A 16918-nucleotide genomic window follows, 5' to 3' on the forward strand; every position below is an offset into this window, starting at 1 on the left:
ACATCACACGCGACAACTGCACAGCCTTCTGGGATACAAAAAGACAAAGAGACTACAGTTTAGTGAGTCAGTTCCACAACTAAAAGGAATATGTATTAGTGACTGTGGAATGTTAGAATTGCTATAAAACACCCCTCCTCAATTCTTCATTCCACCAATAACTTCGAGATCATACCAAACATAACACAGACTTAATTACTCAAATAAAGATGACAACTAATTAACTTCAATCATTCCTGTTTTATTCTTTAGTTTTGAAATCCTAATAAGTAGTAACGGTTTGGTGAACAAGTCAGCCTCTTGATTTTCAGAGTTTATACAGTTAACTACTATAAATCCTTGTTCAACCCAGTACCTTATAAACTTATACTTAATGTCCATACGACATAACCTTTTCTGACCCCATTCACCAGTAATCATGTGTATACATGACTGACAGTCTTCATGCATGATTACTGGAGTTTTCACCTTCACACCCATTTCTTCCAGTAACTTATTTACCCAACCCAATTCTCTTAAACCCTCTGACAAAGCATTAAATTCTGCTTCTGTTGATGACAATGCAATTGTGCTCTGTTTCTTAGTGTATCAATCAACTGTATTTCCATATACCTTAATTACACATCCTGATACTGATTAACTATCTTCATGTGATGCACAGAATCAACAAATGACATCAGTTCACCATTATCATTACTTTGATATTGTAAACCAACAGTTCTAGTCCCATTCACATATCTAAGAATTCGTTTCAAACCCTTCCATTGAATTTCTGTTGCATAATTTTGAAATCTTCCATAGAAATTTACTGCAGTACAAATATCTGGTCTTGTAATTAATGCTGTACACAACAGACCACCCAATAACTCTCTGTAAGTTTTAACTCCTATAACTGTTTCAGATCCTAAGTTCTCTGATGGAGATATCTCTATAGGTGTATTAACTGGTTTGCACTTTTCCATGTTAAATTTCTTCAAAACTCTGTCTATATAAGCTGATTGATCCAAATATAAATTTCCATCAGTTTGAGTAATTGAGATTTCAAGGAAATATGACAGATCTCCCATATCTCTCATTTGAAATTTCCTCATCATGATCTCTTTAGTTTTTACCAGCTCTTCCATACAGTTACTAGCAATTATAAAATCATCTACATACAGTAGCAAATATAAGATGGTCTGGTTCTTATTACACACATATAAGCACCTGTCAGCATCACACTTTCTAAAACCATTCCCTTTGACAAACTCATCAAAATTCTTATTCCAGACTGCTGATGGCTGTTTCAGTCCATACAATGATTTCTTTAACTTGCATACCTTATTCTCACAGTTTTCAATACCATCTAGAACTTTCATATATATATATAACATTATCAATTTATACAAATTTCTGTCTCGATCTGCAGTTCCAACAACTGTACTATTTTTTATTATCTCTGCTTTACCAGTTTCTATATTCATAACAAAACCCATCCTGTCTAGATTAGACAATGATAATAAGTTGTAAGTCAAGTCTGAAATCTTAATGTTCCTTATCTCTCTATTCACACAGGACTCTGTTATTATATCTCCCTTTGCATATGCCATTGAATAACTATCATTGTTAGCAATATGAAAGTTTGTTGGAACAAGCAACTCATATCTGTTTATCACACATGTATCTTCCTTAACTAGATGATCCGCAGCTCCAGAGTCTAATACCCATGTTAAATTATGGTTTGCACTTAAATACACTTCACCATTATCAGTCCTAGCAACAAATGTGTAGGGTTTGCCAGCCTCTCCTTCACTTCGGACCTTTTCTGTACACTGAGCACTTCCTTCTTGATTCCTCCATTTTGGTTGGGGTTTAATTCCATTCTGGTGACTTCCATGGAGCCATTGTCCTACACAATTACTTCCTTTGTTGTGCCTGCCATTAGGTTGATTTCCACTAGGGTTACCCTCCACAATAATTACCACTGTGCTGAACCAGTTTCCTGCAATTACTTCTTTTATGTCCTCTAATCCCATAATTATGACAATTGAACAGAAAAGTGATGCCACTACCTCCTCCTTCCACTTTGATTGCTGATAGTTCTTGTGAGATTTGAATGCGGTAACTGTATCAGTGTTCAATTTTGGTTTCGTAACACCCCTTTTGGTCATTCTTTTCATCTCCTCTTCTAATAACTGACCCTTCAACATGGCAAGTGTTTAACTCTTTTCTGGTAATGTTCTCAATGGTGTTACTATTATTTCATATTCAGCAGACATGCTGAGATACAAGTGGCATACTTTGTCTGTTTCATCCATAAAATGAACCAGGATTATTTATGGAAATAACAAGGGAAAACATAAGTAACAGTTTAAGTAAATGAGAAGCAAGAGGGAATTTAAAAGATAACATGTTTATAATCTTACACCATAATGTTCAGAGTTTATGGAATTGACAGTACTTTTAAACTCTAGCTTGCAGGATGTAAATATACTGTGCTTTACTGAACACTGGTTGGACGAATTCTCACTAACCTTGGTAGAAATGGGTAAGGTTAAACTGGTTACTAAATTTTGTAGAAAGGAAAGTAAGAGTGGTGGATCATGTATATTTGTAAACAAAGAGGTGAACGCAAGGGAAGTCACGTTTTTAAATGAACTGAGTAGTGAAAAAAACTTTTGAGATATCAGGTGTGGAAACTGAAAAACTTAAATGGGTATTGATATGTATTTATAGATCATCTCAAGGTGATGTGAAAATATTCTTGAAGAAACTCGAATCTCTCATTGAGAGAATACACAAAAACAAAAAACAAAAAAATTAATAATTTGTGGAGACTGGAATATAAACCTGCTCCAGGAAAATGAGCAGGTCCAGTCACTTGAAAATTTGTTAGTATCTTATAATTTAATAAATATAGTCTCTAGTCCAACAAGAGCTACTAGTATCTCGGAATCACCGTTAGATATGATAGTGTTAAATAGATAGTTTAACAAGAATTACATTGAGATTATAAATATGGGGTATTTGGACCATTTGGCCCAGATTTTATGGGTATTAATAGACAAAGGTAATAATGAGAGGAAAAAACTTTAAAAAGAAAGTATACCAAGGACAATATTGCTAAATTTATAACCTTGTTGACTAGTGAATCTTGGGGGAAAATATATGTGGAAATGTGTGTAAATGAGACATATAAGCAATTTATAAAAAAAAATTAGACTATTTTAATCAAGTATTTCCACTGAAACCAGTAATAAAGAGAAATACTAAGAATAAGAAATAAATATCAAAAGGAATAAAAATATCTTGCCAGAAAATGAGGGTTTTAAACAATTTAAAATGGAGGATAGCTTTGCCAATCGAAATAGTAAGCTATATCAGTAGTTATCAAAGGATATATAAAAGGGTTATTTTAGAAGCAAAAAAGAGACAAAATGATAAATGGATAGAAGGGGCATCTAACCCAAATAAAATAATATGGCAGATAATAAATAAAAGAATGGGCAAAGTAGGAAAGGATGACCAGGAGATATGGCTACAAGGATATAATATGAAAATATCCCACCCCCAGGAGGTGGCTGACACACTGAACTCATATTTTATAGACAAAGTTGAAGAACTTGTGGAGAAAAACAAGAGTAAGACCAAAGAAATGTCGTTATAAAAAGTTGTAACAGGAAACCCAAATTCAATGTATTTTTGGCCTATCTCAGAAGAAGAAATTGTCATAGAATCATCTAAATTAAAGGGCAAACCCTCAGAGGAAGCTGATGGAATCCCAGATTTTCTTATAAAAATATGCATCACAAGTATAAAAAAAACCACTCAATTTGATATTTAATGAATCAACAGATCAAGAAGTTTTCCCTGACTTATTGAAAACTGCAAAGATCAAGCCAGTTTATAAAAGAGGAAACAAACATGAAGCGAGCAACTATGGACCTATATCAGTGCTATCAGTATTCTCAAAGATCTTGGAAAAAATAGCATACAATAGGCTGGTGTCCTTTACAGCCAAATTTAAAATATTAACTGAAAAACAATATGGATTCCAAAAAGATAAATCAACAATATCAGTGTGTCAGTCATTTATCAGGAAGATACAAGGAGNCAGTTTAGGTTTCTTGGTATTAATTTAACCCACAAATTAAAATGAAACATTCATATTCAGTCGGTCTGTACAAAGCTCAGTAAGGTGTGTTACATTATTAAAGCTTTGAAATGCGAAGTAAGCCCACATGTCCCTAGGAATGTGTACTTTGCTAAATTCCAATCTCAAATAAGTTATGGTTTAATATTTTTTTGGGGGGGGGGGAGAAACTGAAAGTAAAAAAATTCTGATTTTACAAAAAAAGGGTTCTTCGAATAATGAAAGGGGTAACAAAAAGAACATCAAGTAGACCTATATTTAGAGAATTAAAAATTTTAAAGATAGCATCTTTGTATATTTTAGAGGTGTTACGTTATTTCAAGAAATATAACATTTACACCACAAAAAACTCTGACCTACACAAGTATGACACGAGAAAGAAAGAAGACCTTCAGATGCAAAGTTATAATACCTTAACATATGAGAAGGGTGTAACAAATATGGCTATTAAGCTTTATAATAGACTGCCTTTGGAACTAAGAATGGTAAAAGCAGATAGAGAATTCCTACATAGACTGAAAAGATATTTACTGGAATGCTCATGGTATAATTTGCATGAGTTCCTCTCAGAAGGATAGTTAAACGAATAAGACTTTCCTTGATAAATAGATTTTAAGTGTAAATAAAATGACTAGTAATTAGGAGTATTTTTTAATATGATTCAGCCTAAAAAGGGAATGGAAGTTTTAAAAGACACTGCACTCCAAAGTATTTAATCATTATCTAAATTGAATTTTATCTTTTGTGGAGTATAACAGGTTTTAAATTTAAGAATATGACGGTGGTAATTAAGATGTATATAGTAAGGTGACCTAGTTTTTTATAATGGAAGATAGTTGTAAATTGACTGTACCTAATATATTTTAATTATACCGGGTGTGTGATTTTAATTGTAATTGAATGTTATGTTATAGTGATATTTGATGATGTTCAACTGATTGGGCAGGAGTCAAATTAGACTGGAAAAGTTGTATATGTATGTGACTTGTTCAAAAGTTACAATTTGAAACTATGATGAATGTTAAATAAAATAAAATTATTATTATTATTATTACAACCAGTCCCTTCCAATTCTCGTATTATTTTCTCAAACTTAAAAAAAATTTTCACTTAGTGTCTCTAAAGATGGTTGATTCTTCAAATTTAACAACTTTGTCTTCAACATTACTCTACTAGTCATATCTTTCATCTCAAACACATCTTGTAGACTCTTCCAGACATCATAACAGTCTCCTGTCCTTTCACATATTCCAACTGGGCATCTTGCATTCGTTGTACTATTCTACTTTTACACTTCTTATCATTCTGAATTAATCCATTCCTTACCATTCGCACAGCGGCTTCATCAGCAGCTTCTGCATTCTCTGGTTCCGGATATTCCTCCATCAATTTACTTAGCGGAGTTTCGGTATTTCTTAATAAATCAAACTCGTCTAAATTTACCGTCATACGAAACTTCAAGTCCACATAATTGTTTCCATCAAACAATGGGCTCCTGTATTTCACTTCTTCCATGTTGAATAAAATTCCAATCCAACACGTTGTCCTTTGTACTTTCTCGAACGAATTTACCTTCTGTCTCACTTCATTAATCAAATTGGCTGTTCCTTATTATGTGCCTGGGCACATAACCTGATGTGTAAATTGAGGAAAATTATCTTACCAACACAAAAAAATTTCATCTGTATACGTAACATAAGACTTTATTCTATAACAGTATGACTACATCAAGTGATTGTGGAATGTTCGAATTGCAATACAACAGTATGTATATACCATGGTTTATTTAAATCATCTCTTGTCTAGCATAAATGTCATGTTTCAGGTCAGTATTGGTAGGTTTTGTGGCATTTATTTTTTGCTAAGTTTCTCCAATAGCAGTTGATTTTCTCTTTGTCAGATCACTGAACAAATTATGTAAGGAAAAGAAGTTTTTCACATGTAGCTTGTGTCCATGGTTTTCTAACTTTCTTGTTGATTGATTTAATATTTCTTGTGTTCCAATCATATCTCCAGTCACAAGTGTCCTGTCATCCCAAAGCAGAGTTGTGCAGCCATACATGTCCCAAAACTCAAGTATTTTTTCCAGAGTTGTTGAGTTTCTTGGGTATGTAGTGTTTGAAAATTACACCCCTCTTGATAAGTACTGTTATTTTGCCCACAGACAGATGTTCAGAGTGCATAATATTTTGAGCAAGAATCATTCAGAAAGTTGAAGATGTGTTGTAGTGTCCACAGGCAGTCACAGTTTCAGACCTCATTGTAAAAGAACTGTTTGAAAAGCGGAGGAACCTAAGAATGTGAAAACATCTCTTGGCTCATTATTTTGCCATAAGAATGTGAAATGAACTGTTCAGTAGTTGACCAGTAAGTCTTTCATGTTCTTCACATGTGTCACCTCCAATTTAAATAATAATCTCTGGAAACATAAATACCTCAAATTCAGTTATGTCAGGTTGTCAACATGGCAATTAATTTTCAGGTTCCATGAAATGTTGGGAAATTCTTGAGTAGGAGCACAACTGGTAGTAGTGTTCAGCTCCATGGCATCAGGCTCATGAAGAGGGAAGTGCTAGTGCTGTTGGTTCCGGCAACAAAGTGGTAAGAGCTAAAAAATACAACATGAAAACACTCATGAATCAATGAAAATATTCTTAAATCATACATATAATTATATGGGGTGCTGAAGCTCCCCCCCCCCAAATCATATCCCCAGTGAACTGATGGATGTTGCTGTTTGACATACCTGTCAGTTGTAGGCACCAAATGGGGTCCAAGTGAGTGCAGAATCAACTTGTCAGAACTGTCACGTGTTCTCACGAACTCCCCTGGATCAGAGGATTATTCATTGACCTTGTTTATACATTCTGTGGTGCAATGACACTGGGAATAGTTGTCTTGTCAACATCCTGTCATCACCATGTGATGCAGGAACAAAACAAGACAGTACACACTTATTTGCAAAGCTTAGAGATCCTCTAAATCTCTTCCATACAACTAACTTCTCTCTATAAAACTTTTAATCTGAGTCATTACTGTTAGAAAAGTCCAGTGTGTTCAGTCCAGCCCCTGTTACTGCAAGTTTGATTCCCACTGAATGTTGAAAACAGACACAGTTTACAGACCATATCCTTACCACAACTTGTGCATTTAATAGGACCTCCTATAGTTCCTGTGGTTATCACATTTTTGTAGTACTTCTAATGTTCATCCCCATTTCACATCTTCATCACTCCACAGTACTCTTCTTAACAAATGCAGGAAATTAATAATTACAAATTTGTATTTCCATATGCATCATTTTCTGGCACGCTGTGAGAAAAGGACATAATAATGTATCCTAATCAAGAACTGGCTCACTACTGATTAAGTATTTGCTGTTCTGAATGGCTCACATACATTTCAGGGGGCCTGTGATTCTCAGAACAATATTTTTATGTAATGTATTTCAGCATCCCATTGCATGAGTACTGACCTCTTGTACATGTCACCACCATCTTAAATGCAATGTTTTATTTTTGTGTTGTATATATGATTTTACAAAGTGTTTCATCCTCATACAGTCATCATCAGGTGTAGGCACTTTTGTCGAAACTGCACTGTCACCTTAGTCTGTCGCATGTGAACACATTTTTAAACTTAAAATCTTTAAAAACCTTTAAAAGTTCATAAAATCCTAGTAACCTGCTGGTTCACACATGGGAACAGACCATCTCAACAAGGAACGATACCCACACACTGCCATAACAAATAAAACTCCCAAGCTTGACAACCAATGCAGTGCAAATGAATCAGCACACATTCTGGCAGAGGAGTTGGACACTCTCCTGTCAAGTCAGGCTAACCCATAATCCACACATTTCGCTTCACAGAAGCACTGGTCTACAGCACACTGTATATCAACATTAGGCCATTAAATAAGCCATAATTATGGTTATGATGAAATTTCTAATAATATACTAAAAGCTTGTAACAATTTCATTAGTGCTCCATTAAATTAACTATGTAACAGAGTTTTGTTTCAAGATGTATTTCCAGACAGGCTAGAATATGCCATGACTGTATCAGTGTACAAAGAGGTGACAGGAATATTATTTCTATTTACATGATCTCCTTTAATAAAATATTTGAGAAAGTAATGTATAGTAGACTGATAAAGCATCTTAATAAGAATAACATCTGAAGTAACCATCAATTTGGATTTAGAGCGAATCTGGGGACTGATAATTTTATTTTTTGATTAAGCTCTGAAATATTGAATTCACTAAATCATAAAACATTAGTGGCTTTTTCTGTGGCTTGGAAAAAGCATTCAATTGTGTTAGTCATGAAGTATTATTGGATAAATTGAAGTATTATGGAATAAATGATAAACAATATAATCTTTGTAAGTCTTATTTACAAGACAGATTTCAGAGAACAACAATTTTAAATGGACTAGACAATAAAAAAATACTCTCTGAATGTGTTAAAGTAACGAACAGGGTCCCATAAGGTTCAGTGCTGGGACCACTGCTGTTTATAGTATATATAAATGACTTACCTAAGACTTTGGAGTCAAATAGTGTCCCTATTTTATTTGCAGACAATGCTAGTGTTTTGGTTTCACTGCTAATTCTTTACAGTTTAAAAATACACTAAATGAAGTTTATGGGGTACTTGCTGATTGGTTTAAAAAGAACTTCTTGTCATTAAATACAGTGAAAACACATTGCATCAATTTCACTGCAAAAAACAATATGTTGGTTGAGAGGGATATAGGAAATTTAGGTACACACATTATGAGCTCTTATGCCACTAAATTTCTTGGCTTGACTATTGAGAGCTCCTTGACTTGGGAAAGACATATTGAAGAGGTTATGAATAAATTAAGCTCAGCCTGCTACATGATAAGGAACATAAAACCACTTATGTCTATAAATACCCTGAAAATTACTTATTATTCTTACTTCCATTCAGCCATGACATGGCTTGATTCACTGGCGAAACTCGTCACGATTGATGATGGGTCATGGTTACAGGGAATCATGTAGAGATCTCTTCAAGGAAATAAATATTCTGCCTTTAAAATCACAGCATATATATTCATTAATGATGTTTGTAATAAAAAACAGAGATAAATTTCTTACAAATAAGGATTATTAAGAAGTAAAAAAAGACAAAATATTGACTTACATGTATACCAGGTTAACTTGGCCAGCAAATAGTGGTGCCAACTGCTGCCATGTATAATTACATTCCATCACCTTGTTGCATATTTCCAATGCTGGATCACACATATCTTGCATCAAAGTGTATTCCTCATTTCCAGCTTCTAATTATGTATGTGAAGATGACATATGGATGGCTGTAGTTTGCAACTAAGTAATTTTGAGTTTAGAGCACATCTTTTCACAAAGGCATTCTCAGTGATGCTGCAACTTTAGAAACAGTAGACGGTGTCTCAAGAAAGAAGGAAATATCAGTACATTCTAACACAGATACAAAAAGAAGTATGAAACATGGTCCTCTGCCAATAAAACCCGGCTTACTTCAAAGTATGTGCTAAGAACAGAACTCAGGTTTACCTTTAAACCATTTTATGTCTGAATCACTAAATTTTTAAGAGACACTAAAAACAATTTACAGATTTCTGCCTCCATCTTTCATGGTTAAAGACTGGTTTTTCAATCCTGAATATAGGCAGTTATGTTCCTCCAAAACACATGTAAAAACTTCTATTAAAAACTTCTACTAAACTACACACAATTTCATCATAGAAGACAGTAATCATTATCATTACTACCATCAAGACCCTCAAGTATCACATGTAAGTACTATTAAATGATAAAAGTCAGACACACAAGATTTTAAATTAAGCCAAAGACAAATTTCTGAAGCGTCTTATGAATATTTTCAGCCTTTCTCTGAAGAGCTGACCAAAAAATAAAGCACTGCGTTCATCTCCAGAAACAAATGCACAAATACATAATACAGAAAATTCAGTGTAGGTTCTATAAAATGTGGGTGATAAACATTTACTTGGAAAATGACATCATTTATGGCTATAACCTCAACTTATATACTTGTCACTGGAGATGATATTCCCTGAAATGGATCCAAAACTCATCCTCATCATCCTCACATGAAATGGACTCCATGCTGTCAAATACTATACAATAAAATTCAATTTGGTTCAGAAATGTTAATAAGGGCTACAACAAAATAAATTTGCCTACAATACAAACAAATGAGAGCGTCAAATGGATGCACAAGCAGCTCTCATACAAATTCTAAAATTTACCTCAAATGTATTGGAATATGCAGCCGTGATCTGTACAGTGAATCAACCGTACTCATGGGCCTTAGAATATTATCCGATCCTGTCACCTTTTAGGTGCTTCTAGTGACTACGATGGAGTATGATGGAGCCCTACACAGAGGATTTCAGTTTTACATTCTCATAGTTTCTTTTGTAATTTTCATTAGAGATTCTTCTATTTTTATCACCCACTGATGATATTTGACATTAACAGAATACACACACCAAATAAACTTCTTCTGTAATCCAGTGAACAGGACTAGTCTTCCAAAGGGCTCAACAGAGTAGGCTTCCTTCCTCCTTACACCTGATGATGGAAGAGTGTGATACAATTTTCAAAACATCATTCATATCACATACACTTCAGACAACCCACACTATCACAACGGCTGTATACTGAGGTCGTGAGCTATTACTTATCAGTCCTTCACATATCTGAAAACTATGGTTACCTGAAGACCTTGGATGTTGTACTCATAAACATCATTCAGGTAAACATTATTTGGTTCTTGAAGCAATGATTTCATATCATTAAGAGATCATAGTTTCATTACAAACCAGCTGGAAACATGCACAACAACAAATGTAAGTCCATGAATTATTATTACAAGAACATAAAACCAAGCAAAACTGCTCATGCAGTACTGCTTCTGACATCCTTTTGGCATATGCTTCGTTCAAGTCTTGGCCAGGACAAAGCCTAAACTGCTTTAAACACATAAGTGGTCACTTGGAATGAACAAATAAATGGTCATGGGTCACAATGGGGGCCAAACCATGGATGACTGTGCTCACAAAGGCCACCAGCAAATTACTTATCTGTTCTGGACTTTACTTTACTTTACTTTACTTTACACTGCATTGCATTGCATGATTCCAAAGCTAGTCATTGTCTGGTGAAGGTTAACTGATGTTTCAGAAAAACCTAATGCCTCCACATTCAAAGTGAAAGAGTAAGCCAAGCAAGAAACCACTATGAAGCAGTTAGTAACTATGCCCTGCTTCATGTTGGTTCCTTGCTAGAAAAATAAGCATACCATCATCAAAGCCAAATATACCGATGGCTGTTCTCAGTTCTCCTGTCTCACTATCAAGTCTAAATACTGCACTGTGATTGGCTGGAACTGGTACTGTGTCTATAACTGATGGTGCCAGAGAGAAGAATGTACAGCTAATTAGCTTTTATATGATAGGCTGAGAGTCTGATTCAATGTCAATAGGTTCCAATGTAAGGAGAAAATTATCCACTGCAACATTTAGGTGGACATCTGAAAGCAAAACAACCAGCAATGATTACATTATGAATGATTTGAAGCTCTTGTAGTGATTATTTGCAATGAAGTCCTCTCAGGTGATCAGCCGTGTTGGTATCCAACATTTCAGACACTGTATCTGTTCTGTCTTCAAGAATTGATGTGATATTTTAAAGGAATGTGATGGTGTTCAGTTAAGATGTTGGAAGGAATTTTCTCATAGTTTAACATGCAAAGTGATATCAATAGCAGTGAAGTCCTGATGATGGAGACACAGAAAGTGTCCAAAGTGGTGAACTATAACTTCATCCTCACATGAACAATCACCCAAGAAGACTTTCAATGTGATCACATTATCTGTTAGAAATGAAAGCCTGAAAAAGATTTGTGAAAACAATCAAATGGGTAATTTCATTATTATAGTTGATAGTATCATATTTATAACAATAATTGTATTTAGTGATATCACAGGACTTTGCTTTTAAGTATACCATTAGGAAGGTCCAGGAAAACCAGGTGGGACTGAAATTAGACGGGACACATCAGCTGCTGGTCCATGCCGATGGTGTGTGTGTATGTATTTATTTATTTCGTCTCTATATATATATCACTGTTACATGATATAGGACAAGTCAGTTACTGTACATTGGCTGATAACAATAAGAGAATAAAGTTGCGATACTTAAAATTGTTTACAATAGATTACAATAGTTAAGATTTCACATAGTGTGAGGTGGAATCCATATTAGGTCCCCTCAGCACATCGGCTTCCATATGTCCTATTGTGCCTGTACTGGTGATAATGTTTAAGGAGAATTTGATGGAATGAGGATTGGCAGGGGAAACCGAAGTACTCAGGGAAAACCTGCCCCAGCACCATTTTGTCCATCACAACTCTCACTTGACTAGACTGCAGTGGTGGGAAGCCAGTGACTAACCGCTTAAGCTATGGCGTGGCCTTTGAGATAATACTGGTGAATTTGGTGATACCACTGGTATAACGTTTCACTGTAGACTCTACACTGCAACATCTCATTACATCTGTTCTCCCTTCTTGGTGCAGCTTCTTGGCATCTGCAATCTCTCCAGAACAGCCCATTCCGGTATATCTCAGACTGTGTTATCTTGGTTGCTGGAAGAAAGAAAGGAAAACTGCGCAGTAGGGATTCCCAAAACCGATTATTCATTAATTATGTGGTTATAATTGATTAGTGTTTGTCTCACACAAGAGAAACTCATCCACTTTATAAAAACTGATCAAGAAAGTAAGTTTTCAAAGCGCTTTTGAACTTATATAGTACCGGTATTTCTTTAATATATCGTGGCAGATGATTTAGCAGTCGAAGTCCTACACTGTTAAAGTTGTTCTTGCATAGACTTGTATTACACGGGACGATGTGCAAGTCATCTTTTTTCCTTGTGTTGTATGAGTGTAATACTGAGCTGGTTGTGAATTCATTCGAATTGAATTTTATGTATATTAGAATTTTGTATATGTACAAAGATGGTAGAGGTAATATATGTAATGATCTGAAAATCTGTTTACAACTGGTCGTTTTTGGCACCTGGGTCATAGCTCTTATAGCTCTCTTTTGTAATTTAAAGATCAATTTTGCATTTACCGAGTTGCCCCAAAATATCAGTCTCTATGATAACAAAGATTGGAAATGAGCATAACATAACGTGCGGACAGTCTCTAGTCCAGTTACTCTTCTAACTACCCTTAGGCCAAAACATACTTGCTTTTGCTTATGAATAGTCCATCTTAGATGCTTATCTAGCCAAACTCACAGAAATTTTGAGTGATCTGTGTAGTTGATAACAGTGTCATAAATCTTTATTGGAGGGCATTCAAGTTGTAGTTTCTAAGGATGATGGAAGGCTATTGCTATTGTTTTCTCGTTATTAATAGTTAGTTGATTCCTCTCAAACCACTCTGTGATCTTGTTTATTGTTTCATTTGTTTTCCTTTGAATTTCGTTAGCGCTATTTCCTGCTATAAAAATGCTAGGATCATCGGCAAAGAACATAGGTTTCCCATGTTCAATGGTGGCCTCCAGGTTGTTTATGTATAACAGAAACAACACTGGTCCCAGAACGGAACCTTGTGGGATGCCATAGCTGATGGGTCTCTTTCGGGAAGGTAATTAATGTTACGATTAGTTTTTTTGCATCTGTATGTAATTTCTACCGCTTGTTCTCTGTTTTCTAAGTATGTTTGGAACCACCTTAGTGTAACCCCTAGTATTCCCATTCTTTCCATCTTACTTAGCAATATATCATGATCTACTAGGTCAAACGCTTTCGATAAATCCAAAAATATCCCTATAGGTGTTTCTTTTTCATCTAGTGCTTTGTAAACCATTTTTGTAAATTCTGTGATTGCTGTATGTGTTGATTTTCCTTTGCAGAATCCATGCTGTCTATTGCTGATTATGCTGTACTTATTTATGAATGATAAAAGTCTATTGTGCATAATTGTTTCGATTATTTTAGAAAAAACCGAAATTAATGACACTGGCCTGTAGTTCCCAACATCTGCAGTACAACCATTCTTATACAAGGGTTTCACTTTTGCTATTTTTAGTTGGTCGTGGAAATAACCAGATGAAAATGACAGATTTATAATGTATGTTAGAGCATTTACTAGTTGAGGATGACATTTTTTAATAATGAACTCTGGAATATCGTCAATGCCCTTTGATTTTTTGTTACCCAGTCTTTTAATTATGTCTACCACCTCCCTTTCAGTGGTTGGGGGTAAGAACATGCTATTGCTGTTGTATTTTATTGTGTTGATCCTGTCTTCATTGTTTTGTGCTGTCTGATTGTTACTCTGGATGTGATGGGCAATGTTTGTATAGTATTCATTAAAAACATATTGGTATTGGTCTATCTATGATGTCTTTAGCTTGTTGGACGTTAGATTTACTTGTTTGTTGGTTAATTGCTTGGATTTGGTGTTTAACTTGCGCTGCTACTGGATGATAATATAGATACCGTAAAGAAAAACACAGAAACTTTAATTGACACTAGTAAAGAGGTTCGTCTAGAAGCAAGCACAGAGAAAACTAGGTACATGTTGCTGTCTATATAAACATCTACGTAAGTATATATATATATATGAAAGTACACCTATAATTTTAGCATAACAAACTTTACACAACAGCATACTTCAAAAATCAACACTAAGAGGTTTTGCACAGGAGGCTTCTTCCCTCTAGCCACACTATATTTTTATGAATAACACGAAGAGTCATGGGCATTTGAAACATCGCCTCATATCCTTCAGAACATTTTAAGCACTGTACATTGCAACAAGGGCTGTTGTTGCAGCTGGTATGATAATTACTAAAGTCTGACAGATCAGCTTGTTGGGTTGAACTACAATTCATGGCTGAAATGAAGTATCTTTACTTTTTAATGAACTGTTACAACACAGCAAATAGTAAAACATCAAAGTCAGCATTCAGCTGTGGCTTTGCTACATGTTTCGCCCACTATAGGCCATCATCAGGCAAATACATATCAACAAAAATCTACCATTTAACTGCAGTTCAGATTATATAAAAATTAAAAATTGGAAGTATTATAACAAGATATAATATTAATGATGTTTTCAAAAACATTGAATCAGTCGTTGGATATACTTTGTGTGCATTTCCATAGACAATAGGGAAATTCGATATTACTTTATATAGAAGATTTTAAGAGAGGCCCATGGTGTAGCAATTAATGAATTGTGTAATGCTGCCTCGTCATTAAGAATAATTGTCCGTATTGCATGAAAAGCACAGCAGGATGCATGAAATTGAGATTATCTTTACTTAATAATCAGAACTCCCAAAATGCTACTTAAATTTAAAGGCTACTCACCCACAAATGTAGATATTGGAAGCTGAAAGTCTTCCCCAGTTTACATTGTCCTACAGTTTCATAAACTTCACGTGGGTCTGGCAACTCTTGCAGAAAAGTTTTTGCTCATAAAAGTGGAAGAGGTAAGTCTGTTGTGGGCCAGTGTCTGAACTTAACTGAAACAAATGGGCTTGAGTTCTCATTTTAACTTCAGTCTGTTTTCATATTTGTTCCACAAGTCAAACTATTTTAATATAATTAACATTTCTTTTCCAGACGAGGCAGATGCAACTGAAGAAAGAAATTATGGTATTAAAATAGTAGGTAAGACTGAAGACCAGATCAAGCATATAAAAATAAATAATATTTGTTAAATGAGGAATATGATCTTTTTCTGCTTTCCTATCCCACATCGTTAGCCAAAGCCATCATGGCGATTACTCTGTTTAGCAATGACTCACGCCTGACCAGCGAAAAGTCCCTGTTATTTCGCTAACATGTAATAATTCTAGCACTTTCCACTATTCTGGATTTTTCAACATGTAATGTCACATTTATGAATTATTTCAATACAGGATTATTCATAAGTCTGTGAAACATTTTGAATATTTACAACATATAAACATCGCCCTCATAAGGAAGATGGCTGAATCACCGCGAATGAAGGCACATGGCGACATTAATTTCCAAACGAATTTTTAAAACGTTTCACGGACCTATTAATAATTAAATTTAATAATGAATACTTTATTCCTACCGGCTTCGTTAATCTTACGTTCAACCCACGTTCAATTAAGTGTGATGTCACACGAATTAACACCTCTGACGTGAGAAATTCGAACCCTTAACAGCAATTATAGAAGAAACGTGAGTCGTCAATGTTGGCATTAGTGTGAAAGAAAGTTGTGACGGGTGACTCAGCAGTAAGTTTTGCATATAATATAATTCTAAAAAATTCGCTGTTCTGTGTATTCCAGGTAAATCACTAACCTCATATTCAATTTTCATGACAGTAAAAAAATATTTATTTATTGGTGAATTAATTAAGTGATAGTGTCAAATGTGATTATACTTGTTTATAATCTTGACGTCATAACGAGACAGATACAAACTTTAATTTTTCATTTCGTGCATCCTGTTGTGTTATTATATACAAGTTCTTTATTAAAATCTGTCACAACACAAAGCAGGTGTATGCAACTCAATGCTATTGGCGGGCAACATAGCCACCGTTGCCGCGGTGGCCGGCGGACACTCTCTTGATTAAAAAAATGAGCCAGTGCCGAGGGCTCGGTCGGTAAGAAGGTATGCTGTCATACCACCTGCCCTGTCGGTAAGAAAGTATGCTATTATACCACCAGCATTTTTTTTACTGCT

The 16918-nt window shown here is 34.8% G+C and overlaps 1 protein-coding gene and 1 long non-coding RNA gene across 10 annotated transcripts; both read right to left on the reverse strand.

Annotated features, from left to right (window-relative positions):
- Positions 1-12664, reverse strand: LOC111872207. Of its 9 annotated transcripts, none has more exons than XM_033754608.1 (6): positions 12625-12664; positions 11471-11701; positions 9308-9552; positions 6879-9171; positions 6568-6740; positions 1-2284 (listed from the first exon to the last, which is right to left on the reverse strand). In XM_033754608.1, the coding sequence occupies exon 6, from the start codon at positions 2187-2189 to the stop codon at positions 618-620; it is 1572 nt and encodes a 523-aa protein (XP_033610499.1). In that variant the 5' UTR covers positions 2190-2284; positions 6568-6740; positions 6879-9171; positions 9308-9552; positions 11471-11701; positions 12625-12664; the 3' UTR covers positions 1-617. The 9 variants fall into 9 exon arrangements, with proteins under 9 accessions (XP_033610499.1, XP_033610495.1, XP_033610494.1 ...); XM_033754604.1 differs by having other exon boundaries at positions 6879-6960; positions 9082-9171; positions 9308-11701; XM_033754603.1 differs by having other exon boundaries at positions 6879-7041; positions 9082-9171; positions 9308-11701.
- Positions 12663-16401, reverse strand: LOC111872208. The gene is made up of 3 exons (XR_002844183.2): positions 16299-16401; positions 15563-15717; positions 12663-12818 (listed from the first exon to the last, which is right to left on the reverse strand). It is a non-coding gene; the product is annotated as an uncharacterized LOC111872208 (long non-coding RNA).
- Between the last annotated feature and the right edge of the window lie 517 nt (positions 16402-16918).

The sequence above is a fragment of the Cryptotermes secundus genome, unplaced genomic scaffold, assembly GCF_002891405.2.
Source record: "Cryptotermes secundus unplaced genomic scaffold, Csec_1.0 scaffold707, whole genome shotgun sequence".
Taxonomy (NCBI): Eukaryota; Metazoa; Arthropoda; class Insecta; order Blattodea; family Kalotermitidae; genus Cryptotermes; species Cryptotermes secundus.

Bases quoted from the DNA above. Each gene is read 5' to 3' on its own strand.
- LOC111872207 (XM_033754608.1), bottom strand. From the start codon at position 2,189: ATGTTGAAGGGTCAGTTATTAGAAGAGGAGATGAAAAGAATGACCAAA.